This window comes from Diabrotica undecimpunctata, chromosome 7, assembly GCF_040954645.1.
Source record: "Diabrotica undecimpunctata isolate CICGRU chromosome 7, icDiaUnde3, whole genome shotgun sequence".
NCBI classification, from domain to species: Eukaryota; Metazoa; Arthropoda; class Insecta; order Coleoptera; family Chrysomelidae; genus Diabrotica; species Diabrotica undecimpunctata.
The window spans coordinates 123,235,994-123,249,718 of NC_092809.1; the positions used below are offsets into that span (position 1 = coordinate 123,235,994).

General features: G+C 33.4%; 1 protein-coding gene across 2 annotated transcripts in view; it reads left to right on the forward strand.

Annotated features, from left to right (window-relative positions):
* Positions 1–708: 708 nt before the first annotated feature.
* The window catches only part of LOC140445775 (netrin-1-like), an 879,901-nt gene continuing 866,884 nt past the window's right edge, over positions 709–13,725 (forward strand). For both annotated transcript variants that reach the window (XM_072538112.1, XM_072538113.1), the window contains exon 1: positions 709–2,043. In XM_072538112.1, the coding sequence (XP_072394213.1) occupies positions 825–2,043 (1,219 nt within the window). In that variant the 5' untranslated portion in view covers positions 709–824. The remainder of the gene's footprint in view (positions 2,044–13,725) is intronic.

The window sequence follows — 13,725 nt, forward strand, 5'->3', positions numbered from 1 at the left end:
AAGAACAAAATATCCAAACTTAATTTGAAACAACAAAGTTTATTACACTTCCTGAAAAATGAAAAATCTGACAACCATGTAATTACTACCAAAATCCGGTCATATTACAAAATCGTCGCAAACCAAAATTTAGGTAAATTGTTAAAATCCTTTACGAGATAATTGAGGTGTCCCAAATGTAAAACTCACTCTGTACAATATTATTATAATTTGTGCTGTTTAATACTAATAATTATTGTTATTAATATATTAATTTTAGAATTTATATTATAAATATTAATTTTTTGCATTTGAATAAACAATAAAAAATATTTAGAATACTAATTTATTAGGAATGTTCTATAATAAATAAAAAAATAATAGTTTATTGTAGTGTAGTATAAATCAACGGACGTATACATGTAATAATAAAAATAGAATCATTATTACTTTAAACAGAAATATAGGAATAAAAATAGCACTTCAACTGATACAATTGCATATAAATATTCATAAGACATATCGATCCTAATCGAGGACAGTTCTCCTGATCGATTGCTCTTTACGATAATCTTCGTCGACGTATTAATTCGCCATAATCAACTTTATCATCAATTACCAGCAGCTCTTCTGGCACTTAGGAGTTCGGTATGCGCCCCATCATTCCGGGGGAAGGTGCTACAGACTTTTAACAGACACCGGATCGCCAGTTATACCACGACCGTTGAAAGCGACTGTGCAGCCTCTCGGTCTCTCTCTCGCTCCGAATTACGTATCTATCTCGGCGTTTTATTAGTCGTGTTAAATTCTTGGTGGCGGATGATGATACTCGATTAAATCGAAACATGGGGCTAACGCTAAGAGTAATGATACTCTTCATGATGTTTTTGCACGCTTCGTCGGTGTCGTCCGTTAACGAGAATTTCTTAAAGATGTTCGAAGGTCAGCAGACTCCCGTTGACCCGTGTTACGATGAAGACCGGCCTCGTCGATGCATTCCAGATTTTGTTAATGCCGCTTTCGGAGTTCCAGTGAAAGCTTCTTCGACTTGCGGACTTCATATCCCAGTGCATTATTGTGAAGCCCCAGAGCCCGGTGCCAATCCTCAATGTCATTTGTGCGACGATCGGCAAGCTAAAACAAGATTCCCGGCGACGTATCTTACGGACCTTAACAATCCACAGAATGTTACTTGCTGGAGATCTGAGCCCATACCACCTGTTACTTCCATCAACGCACCTCCAGATAATGTTACATTAACTTTGAGTCTAGGGAAGAAGTACGAATTAACTTATGTCAGTCTTCAGTTTTGTCCGAATACTCCGAAACCAGACTCAATTGCTATATATAAAAGTATGGACTACGGTAAGACCTGGCAACCTTTTCAGTTTTATTCTTCGCAGTGCAGAAGAGTGTATGGTAGACCCAATAGAGCTACGATTACAAAAACTAACGAACAGGAAGCTAGATGCACGGATGCCCATCGTTATACAGGTGGTGATATGGGAAATTTCGGTCAAACTTCTAGGATTGCTTTTAGTACTTTAGAAGGTAGACCCAGCGCAACAGATTTTGACAACAGTCCAGTTTTACAAGATTGGGTAACTGCTACTGATATTAAGGTAGTTTTTAATCGTCTTCATATGCCAATTGAAGATTCTTCGGACACATTGGATATCTTAGTTGATGAACGTATGCTGCATAAACATTTAGAGGAACACCAGGAAATTAAAGAACCTTCTGTGCAATTAGTTAACGAGATGCAAGCAGTGGATAACGAAGAAACAAACAACCCTAAATCAGCTGTAACTCCGGATCTAGGAACTAATATAATCGTAACCGGTTATCATCAAGTGACTCATCAATACGCGGTGTCAGATTTTGCAGTTGGTGGTAGATGTAAGTGTAATGGGCATGCAAGTCGATGTATTGCGGGTCGTGATGGACAATTGGCTTGTGAATGTAAACATAACACGGCGGGTAGAGACTGTGAACGATGTAAGCCTTTTCATTTTGATCGACCCTGGGGCAGAGCTACTACAAGAGACGCCAACGAATGCAAAGGTAGGAACAATTTTACATAATGAGAGTTCTCTCTCGGATCTATTTTTGAGTTAATGAATTCTGTTTGATTTGGAGTGAAGCAGACGTAATTATGTATGCAAAATAGAGAATGCTGAGATGTCGGGGCTTAAGAGTATCATCGTTTGCTTCTTAAATTGTCTGAAGGCGGATAGCTATTTTATCTGATATTGAATCCATTTGTAATTTAAAAAGAATTGGATTCATTATTATCGAAAGATATCTATTCGGATTGTAATAAAATACGGTATGAACTTGCCGTAATCGTATATATTATGCATTACTATAAAAATAAAACAATTGACGCATTCAACACTGTAAAAAATGTTTTTTATACTTCCACCTTAGATTTTAAGTAACTCACTTACAGAGATTTGTTTTAGCGTTATAATTATTAAGTTGAATATTAAAAACATTAGTTTTCAGTGTTATAATTATAATTACTGAACATAACATTAACTGTGCGTTATATAAAATATTGTAGTGATTTTCGATGAATTTGCTCCTATTTTTGACACAAGCCGTTCTTCTTTTTAACGTAGCCTTACAAGTTTCCTTGAATCTGACGATTGACATGACAAGGCTCTATGCCTTGATCTATTCTGAATAGTTGTACTAGTTTTCGTATCCTGGTTCATTCTCTGATATTCTTGAACCACAAGGCTTGTTTTCTACCAATTCCACTGCTTCCTTCGATGTTACCATCATAACCAGCCAAAGAATGTTATACTCTTTTCTTCTTATTATATGTGGAAGATATGCTCTTTTTCTAGATTTGACTGTATCAATCAACTAACAATTGGCTTGTGCTCTATTGAGTGCTTCGTTTGTCTGCTTCGTCGTCCACGATAATTTTAGTGTTCATATATAAAACCACATTTCGTTTCTAAGCGGTTAATAGTGAATATTTTTAAAGTTCATGCTTAGACACTATATAAAACAACTGATCATACGTAACATTTAATCATGCATTTCCGTTAAGTTGAAGTTTCAAATTGTCGTTACAAAAGAGTGACCTCAGTTTTAAAAAAATTGCACTAGCCATTCAAATTGTATATTTTATCTTTTTATCTTGATCTTCGGTAATATAACAATCTAGATGTTTAAAATTAGAGACTCTTTGTATTGGTTGTTTATCTATTTTTATTTGTATATTTTGATAAGTGACTAACTACCACGTATTTTGTTTTCGAATAATTAATATTATTTAGTCCCGTCTCTCGTTCCATTGTGTTAATTGACTTTTAAGTCATCGCTCAATATATCAATATTATTTGTGTATCTGATTGTATTTATCAGTTTTCCATTAATTTTTTTACACCATATTCTATCAGAATATAGGTTAAAAAACAGTGGGGGCAGCACATAACCTTGTCTGACTCCTTTTAGAATCTTACACTCTTCTGTCGACTTGACATTAATAGGAATGGTCATGGTTTGGCGCCAATATAATTTTTTAATGATCCTGGCTTCGCGGCTATTAACTCTTTTAGCTTCAAATGTTTTAATTAATTTGATTTATTGTAACGAATGCCTTTTCATAATCAATAAAAACGACAAAGACATCTTCTTGGTCTTCTTTACACTTATTTCTTATTCTTACGTTAAGGATTCGTAAGACTTATAAGTCTATAGTCGCTACATTGTTTTGGATGTTGTTTTTTGGTAAAGTTACGAGTTCAGACCTCAACCAGTCCTCTGGGAATTCACCAGAGGAGTACACAAGATTGAAAAGATTATCCAATATTTTAATGTTTTCTTCATTAATTGGTTTTAACATATCTGCCGGGATGTTATCAGGAACAACAGCTTTCCTCTTCTTTGCCAATAATATAGCATGCAGTACTTCTACCTGGTATATCAATGTCAACGTTATTCTTCTGGTTTGACGTCATTAAATAGTTCAGTTAAGTGCACAACACTAAAATTAACAACCAAAGTTATAATAAATAAACTGAATGAAATTGTAACACTAGCAGAAGAACAACAACGTTTTTAGATTATGCACCGACGCTATATTTATAATAAGGCAAGAGAAATCGTTAGAACACAACAAACAGCGTAGACCTTAAGAAGGTATTTGACCGGGCCAAATTAAAGCTCGTTATCCACTTATTGTACGCAAGAGAAATACCTCTAGAAATAATTAAAATGATCGAAAATATCTGCCAAAAGAACACAATAAAAGTAAAAGTAGAAAAAGAACTATAACTGACCCTAAAGAGCTAAAAAAGGAGAAAAATGATTTAAAATAATCTGTCATGCAGACGATGCAATACTACTCTCTCAAAGTGAAGATGATTTACAACTGTCCTCACCAATTTAATATAACTGACAGAAAATTTAACATGTTAATTTCCCAAAAAAGACAAAATCCATTTTTGTAACAGCAAATTTACTAAGATGTAAATTGGAGCTGGAAGGTCGAATAATAAAACAAGTGATGGAGTTTAAATATCTAGGCGTCACATTATCTAGCTACGGAAAGATCGAAACAGAAGTGGAAGATCAAGTGAAAAGAGCAAACAGAATCGCAGATGGCCTGAATGAAACAATATGGAGAAATAAAAATATCGGAAAAGAAATGAAAGGCAGAATTTACAAAACAGTCATCAGACCAATAATGACATACGCTGCAGAAACACGACCTGACACAGAAAGGACAAAAAGGATGTTAGAAACAGCAGATATGAAAACACTTACTGGTAAAACACTATGGATAGGACAGAGCTAGAAGTATAGATATATCACGTAGATGCAAGGTGGAAAACATCAAGGTTTGAGTAAGAAATAGAAGAGTAGAATGGAACGATCATATAAGCCGAATGACAACAAATAAAGTAGTAAAGACGGTAAGAGACCGTTTCCCAATAGGAAGACGATCAGTAGGAAGACCACGAAAACGGTGGAACGACAACTTACACATTAAAGGCACATTGAAAAACAGATGGACTCATATCTACAAAAAAAGAAGAAGAAGAAGAAGAAGATGTGCATATACCAAGTTGTTCAAATTTCTTCTTTATTCATATTTCTTTCCCTGTCTATTCAGCGATTGTTTGAGGGGTTTTCTTACGATACAGTCCAACTATTTCTCTGGTTCTGTAAAATATATTGATTGTGTCATGTTTGTGTTCTAACTCTTTTATCTCAATGCATTTATCCTCCATCAACTTTTCTTTTGCGATCTTTATATTTTATTTTATTAATTTGTTTTTTCTTATATTCCTCACTGTTGTCTTCTCTCCTCCATCAATTTAAGAATTTCGTCAGTCATCCATTGTTGATTTTTATCTTTGATCATTTTTATTATGATTTTCTATCATTTTTTTGAGATTATTATTTTTAAACATTTTCCATATTTCTACATCATTGTTTTCATCTATTGTTTATTAAGCTGGTTATATAGATCTTATATTTGTTTTTTGTTTTCTTCTGTTACATTTATTTTTGGTGTTTTCGGACCATTTTTTTGAGCTTGACTTTGATATCAGACATTAGCTATTAGATATCTGCATCAGGATATTTTGTTATTCTGTTGACACCATAATATATACACTCCGTTCGCTGTATCTTTGCACATCATAGTTGTACGAATTAAATTAAAGCGTTTAAACCAAACGTAAGTCTTTTCTAGATTCATGAAATAATTAGGAAATGTTTAATATCCCGTTAAACGTATTTATAGTGATTGTTTTTGTTTATTTATTTTACTGGATGTTAAAAACTCATTATAGATTAGTTTTGAACGTAATTTTGAGTTTTCTACATATTCAACGTTATTATGATTATTGGAAGAAATGCTCTATTTAAAATACTGTAGTTGAGAAAGGTGGACCCAAGATCAAACAGCTTAAATTCTCATATTTATTTATTTATTTATACACCAAAGCATCCAACAGCCGAAGCCAGTTACTGGATGAAAAAAAAGTTTTCATTCAAAATACAATATTAAACATTTACATCGTATACATATGACATTCAATTTTTAAGCTTAAGCATAAGAAAATACCTTAAAAGATAAAAAACTCTTGTGCATGCTTTTCTAACTAAGTTACTAACACAAAAAAAAACACAAAACAATAAAAACAATGAAAAAACAAAAATTTTGAAAATGCATTAATTTGTAGTAAACTTAAAGGGTATTACAAATTAGTGCTCAATCTGTTAGGCTAAAATAATACGACTTTCCTTATGTCGCATATCTAGAGACTTAGTATTTATTTTTTATACTAGCTGGTTTTTATCAATTTTTTTTTACTTGTGTATCGAACTTCTCTGTAGTTTCCAAAATAAAGTGTGAAAAGTTATGTGTAAAAGGTTTCATTGTATTAGCCTAAAGAATGGATCAATTACTTTGTTACAACCTATTTCCACAAATATGACTAAATGACTAAATTATTAAAATAAATTAAAAAAAAAACAAAATATCAAAATTATATATTTCCTTCACTTTTAGAATCCGAGCTATCTCCAGGATTTATTATGATGGGTTGAATATTAATATCAACTATATTTTGCTCTCGGACACACCACTTTTGAATAATTTCATGAGTATGTCTTACACATTTTTCCCAAATCTCTCCATTACATTGATTAAGCGCCTCTTTCCACATATTTATAACAGCACTATCAGAATAGCCCTCCCTACCAATATGCTTATTGTAATATGACTTGCAATTTGCCCAAATTAATTCAATAGCGTTGAATTCGCAATGATAAGGAGGTAGTCTCAACACTTCATGACCATGCTCCCTTAGTAACCCATCAATAACATAGACATTTTTTTTTATTCATTTTTTCAACTTGTAATAAATCAGGTTTTGTAAATTTAGGGTCAAATTGGATGTTATTTGTTGTCAGCCACGTAACAATTTCATCCATACGAAAATGGTTGCGTTTCGATTTAATTTGAGCTTCTTACCACTCCCTGACACGTGTTTCTGGGTCTTCCCGTCATCAGAGAGAGCTTGTAAGAAAACTCAAACCAAACCGCACCGACTACTCGGCAATTATAGAAAAAATAATTACCAGAGTATGCTACTAGAGACATCTAGTGATGAAAGATGAAGTTAAATGTGTCGATAGCAATTAAAGTAAATTGTATACTCACGCTTAATCAAGCCATTAAGAGCGATGCTGGGAATATTTATATTCCACTATGCATCAACAATTTACCCATATAAATTACTATCTTTCTTGTACTCATTGCGTCGAGTAAGGACGATAAATATACGAAAATGGTTGCGTTTCGATTTAATTTGAGCTTCTTACCACTCCCTGACACGTGTTTCTGGGTCTTCCCGTCATCAGAGAGAGCTTGTAAGAAAACTCAAACCAAACCAAAACGCACCGACTACTCGGCAATTATAGAAAAAATAATTACCAGAGTATGCTACTAGAGACATCTAGTGATGAAAGATGATAGAGTGAAGATAGTGGAATATAAATATTCCCAGCATCGCTCTTAATGGCTTGATTAAGCGTGAGTATACAATTTACTTTAATTGCTATCGACACATTTAACTTCATCTTTCATCACTAGATGTCTCTAGTAGCATACTCTGGTAATTATTTTTTCTATAATTGCCGAGTAGTCGGTGCGTTTTGGTTTGGTTTGAGTTTTCTTACAAGCTCTCTCTGATGACGGGAAGACCCAGAAACACGTGTCAGGGAGTGGTAAGAAGCTCAAATTAAATCGAAACGCAACCATTTTCGTATATTTATCGTCCTTACTCGACGCAATGAGTACAAGAAAGATAGTAATTTATATGGGTAAATTGTTGATGCATAGTGGAATATAAATATTCCCAGCATCGCTCTTAATGGCTTGATTAAGCGTGAGTATACAATTTACTTTAATTGCTATCGACACATTTAACTTCAACAATTTCATCTTTCTTTAAAGCAGTGGTAGGTTGCTTTTCTAAAAGAACACTATGCTATGGAGCATTATCCATTACAATCAACGATGGTTCTTCTAAATTGGGAATTACTTGTGTCCTTATCCACTTAGTAAAAATGTCGTTGTTCATTTCTCCATGGTAATCAATATGTTTAGACTTGGAACAAAACAATAAACTTGCTTCAGAAACAAATCCTTTAGAAGAACCAGCATGAACAATTATGAAACGTTCACAATCAAAACCTTCTGGTTTACGTACACTTTTGCTACTAGTGTCCTGTCAGGAAGTTGTTTTATTTCCTTTTGAATAAATCCATGTTTCATCAAAAAAAAACAAGTTCTCTTGGATGCACACTTTCCAGGTTTTCAAAGTACTTACGAAACAATTTTGCTCTTAAAGCAGCAATATTGGTTCGTTCGAATAATGATCTTCGATTGTCATCCTTTTTATATTTAAATCCTATATCTCCCAGTACAATGCTCAAGGATGTTTTCCCATAGTACTTAACAACTTCTTTTTCTTCTAATTCACATTTCAAACTTTGTAGACTAATATGCTTTTCTAAAAAAAACCAGATCGTTTTTATTTTGTACAATATCAACTTATACTTACTTTGTAGGTACATATTATACACAGTGTTTCGTATTGCCGTTTTAGTTCCTTGGGAAAGGACAGTATTGCTTTCTTTTCGTTTTTTAATTGTACATACTGTACATCGTGATATTTTCAAGGCAGCAGCTACCCTCTTAAATTAAAAACAATTTCATGATAGGTAAATTATTAAACAACATACAATTCATTACAATATCTCTTGAACACAAGCCAAAGGTGCCAATAAGGGACTGGTTAGATTAGTTGGACAACTAGTGGTACGAGTCGGAACATCTAGAGAGACGACTTGAAGGTACGACTTCTGAAATTAGAAGTAACTGTTTCTTTATATTGTTCTAAAGTAATTTTCTTGTGGCATCTTATGCAAATTTACTATTTTAATTGGAAATAATCCTGAAGATTAGTTATAAATTAAATTTATTTGACATTTCGACTTCAACTTCGGAATATTTTGATAACAATTTCCGAAGTGGAAGTCCAAACATCAAATACATTTAATATCTAACTTATATTGTGGTTTATTCCCAATTAAAATATTTCCTCCCTGTATACAATTTGCGTACAACATCATCTCCAAACAAAATCTCAATTGGTGCTGTCTGTCCGACGTCGCTGAGCAAAGATCTCTAGTTGGCAAATAAATAATAGAAAATAACTTTCAATTGCACGAAAAATTATTATAGCCCTGCAAGTTTCTGGTATCACCTTTCCCAATAGTTGTGGAGATATTTTGCAGCTGAACTTCAGATCCTCAAAATGACCTTCCAGTGGCCAGAAAGCGTAAATTTGTTACAAGGCGTTGTTCAGTACTGACACATTCACGCATGACGGTATCTTTTTTGCAAATGAGTCGACCAACTTTTTCCAGCAACAGCGAAAAAGTAAAGTTTTCCATTCTGAGGTAGATCATCCTCATCAATGACATTGAGCAATTTCGTGTCACAATAGTTCACACGATCAACAAATAATTTCTTCATCCAACATTTTTTCTTCTTTTTTTTAAATGATAGGGATAATTATATTTTGTGTACTGTTTAGTCGTTATATTTTCTGGTTAAGCGATGTACACCGTCGTGAAAATAAACTGAACTGAACAAACGAACTGAAGTTGGACCGCTGGATAGCAAGTCGGAGCGTAGTGCAGATGAATATCCAACTAGTAGTCCTACTTCCTACTAAGTGGGACCGCAAGTCGGAACGTGAATGCCCAGCTTTATCCTATTTGAGAGAATAAAGGTTATTTTCAAATGACTGTACATACGCTTTGTCAATACTTAGAATGTTTACTTTTGGTCTAATTCTCTTTATAAGGTCTCAAATTTTCATGTTCAAGCTTAGTATAGTGAAATTTGACGCGGTCTAACCCGGAAACAAGGTTGGTTAGATATTCATTTTTTAAATGATAATAATCTTAGTTTTAGATTTAATTATAATAAACCTTTTCAAATATTATATATATATATATATATATATATATATATATATATATATATATATATATAAATACTTAATATATACGCTTAATTTTATAAATTAACTCTTTGATACCTAAATGAATTCAATATTTTTACATCAAACAGGTTTTCAAATTAAAATAAAAGCTGAAGAGCCATTAATTTGAATATTTCCAATTACTTTCCAATGCACAATAACGAATGCGTCAATTTCTTTATTATGTAGGTACTCAATTGTAGATTGAGGCGGTTTGATAAAAAAGTTATGCAGCAATATAACGGGACTCGAATTTGCAATTAAATTTGTTGGAAGTGCTACGTTTGAAGTTTCTTGAGAAATTAGCAAATTAGTTTTAGGAAGTCTAACAATTTTCGTATGGTAATAGTAGGAAAATTACGACGATGATGGTAGTTACTAGCAGTAAAATATGTAAAAATGAACATCATAGAACAATGGACAGATTAAATATTAATATTATGAGATTGATAAAAATGACACTAACTAAAGCAGAAAAGTATCTCGGCATTGTACCGAACAAAGCAAGGTGCAACTTTTTGTGTACAATTTAGTTCTAGAAAGAATACTACGAAAAAGTAACATTAATGCACTAAGTATAATTACAAACAAATACCAATAATTGTTTGTGTCTATTTATGTTTTTTTGGTTGGGTATGTATGTACGTACAGCGTTAACAGGCCTTTTAGGCTCATTGCTGGCTGGATAATTTCCATCGTTTTCTGTTCTTAGTCATCAGCTTCCAATCTCTGATTCCCATCTCTCTGACGTCTTCCATCACTACATCTCTCCATTTCGTTCTTGGTCTTCCTCTCTTTTTTTGTCCTCAGGTACTCTCCAAGCAATATTCTTGACTAGTTTATTACCTTGCATTCTTTCTAGATGACCGAGCGATTCTAGTCTACGTTTTTTTACCACTTTTGTTATTGTAGGGTTAGCATACAAATGGTACATTTCTACATTAGTTCGTCTTCTCCATTCTCCCTCTACTACTTTTCCACCAAACATTCTGCGAAGAATCTTTCTTTCCCATGCTTCCAATGTGTTCTGTATGGTTTTGTTCATAGTCCATGTCTCTGCAGTGTATAGCATTGTGGGTCTAATTATAGTTTTGTATACTATTATTTTTGTATTACGAGATATATCTTTGGCCTTTATTATTTTGCTCATGGCTCCAGCACACCTGTTGCTCTTGGTCAGTCTCAGGTTGATTTCAGTTTATTCCTTACATGTCTAATCAATAAGAGTACCTAAGTACATATATTCATCCACCTTCTCGAATTCTACAACTGATCCATTCTCCACCTCCAATTTAAAGGATCCCCTGGTGTTTATTCCTTTTTTGCTCGAGATCTCCATGTATTTTGATTTATTAATATTAACTTTCAGTCCCATTTTAGAGCTTTCCCGAATCAGTCTTTTTGCTATATTTGATAGTTCTTTTCCATTTCTTGCAATGAGAACCACATCATCAGCGTATGCTAAGCATTTGTGCTCCTTATATAAAATAGTTCCGGACCTATTTATCCCACTAACCCTTACAATTTTTTCTAGAACTATATTGAATAGCAATGTAGACAACGGGTCTCCTTGTCGAACACTTTTTTTCACTTCGAATTCTTTTGAGACTGTAGCGTTGCATTTCACAGTACAAATTGTTTGTCTAATTGTCATTTTGACCGAACTTACTATTTTTTCTGGCACTTGGAATTCTTTTAGCGTTTCTATTAATTTGTTTCTGTCTATTGTATCGTAGGCGGCTTTGTAATCAATGAAAAGTACTTGTGCTGAAATGTTGTATTCATAGCAATTGATCAGGATTTGTTTTGAGCATAAAAATTTGATCCGTCGTTGATCTTCCTTTCCGAAATCCTCCCTGGTATTTTCCTAGATTCTTCTCTATATATATATATATATATATATATATATATATATATATATATATATATATATATATTTCTAATCGTTTTTTAATTAGTATGGCGAGCACTTTATATATTACCTCTAATAAGGATATTTCTTTATAGTTTGCGCATTCAGTTCTATCTTACTTTTTGTGTATGGGAATTATAATCGACTTATTCCATTCTTGAGGCATTTCTTCGGTATCCCATACTTCTAGTATTAGCTCACCAAGTGGGTTTATTAAGGCCTCTTCTCCATATTTTATGTTCTCTGCCATACTGCCGCTCTCCCCGGGGCTTTTTTGGTTTTTCATATCTTTTATTATTCCTTAAATTTTTTCTCTTGTGGTCTTTGGTATTTCTTCTATTACTATTTGAGGTTTAGGAACATTATAATTTCCTTCAGTAGTCACTCCGTCATTTAGCATCTCTTCGAAATATTCTTTCCACCTTTCACATATTTGGTCCTCGTACACTATCAGGTTTCCTTGCTTATCTTTTACATTCCTCGTTCTTCCCAGATACCCAGTTTTAATGTATTTTACCTCTTTGTAAAAATTTTTTACTTCATTTTTCTTGTAATTTTCTTCAATACGCTTTATTTTATCGTCCATATAATTACTTTCGTTTCCGCTCCCTTAGGATTATGTTTACTTTTTTTCGTTGTTCGGCATACTTTTCTAGGTCGTCTTGTTTTTGCGATCGTAAACTTTTTAATCTCAATTTTTTTTTTAACTCTGTTCTACATTCGTCATCGAATCGGTGGTTTTTTTTAAATCTTTTTGTTCTTGGTATGTTCTTTGACGTTGCTTCCTTTATAGTTTTATGTTACTCACAGTAGTACTATCTTGTTTGGCGTAGGTTTCTTGTATATCCTTTTGATAATCCTGTGCTACCTCAAATTTTCGCAGTTTTTTAAAATTAAATTTACGTTGCACTTTCTTTTTACGTTTAAGTATGCTTTTTAATTATTGCTTCTCTCATATTAATTCTAACCAAAAAATGATCTGATTCTACGTCAGCCCCTCTGCACGTTTTCACATTTGTTATTAAATTGGCGAACTTCTCTTGTATTATATATAGTAAATGGAAGACATAATGATATGTTTGGAGGGGAAAAACAAAACATATGGACTAAAGCTAAATAGGAATAAGACAAAGATCATGATAGTAGACAGATCTCGGAATAATCTTCAACACATTAAAGAAATTGGGGGCTTTGAGGTAGTAAATAGTTTCATATACCTGGGGTCCCTAATAACAAATGACGGAGGGTGTGACAGAGAGATACGTAGAAGGTTGACTATTGCTAGAACAGCTATGATGAAACTGGTAGCAATTTGGAAAAATTCTAGCATAACAATACACACAAAACTAAGGCTGGTAAGGGCGCTCATTTTTCCCGTAGCGACATATGCATCCGAAAAGTGGACCTTAAAGAAAACGGATAAAAATAAACTGGACGCTTTTGAAATGTGGGTATACCGCCGCATGTTGAGAATATCCTGGATTGATCATCGCACTAACGGATCGATATTAGAACAACTTAAAGTAAAGGATAGATTGCTTAAACAAATACAACAGAGATATTTGCAGTATTTTGGACACATTGCTAGAAGAACAGGTACGATGGAAAAACTGATAGTCGGGGTAGAGTTGAAAGAAAGAGACCTAGGGGAAGATCTCCAAGCCGTTGGGTAGATCAAACAAAAATATTGATTAACCAAGGGTTACATGAAGCCGAACAACTAGCCGAGGACAGGGAAGGATG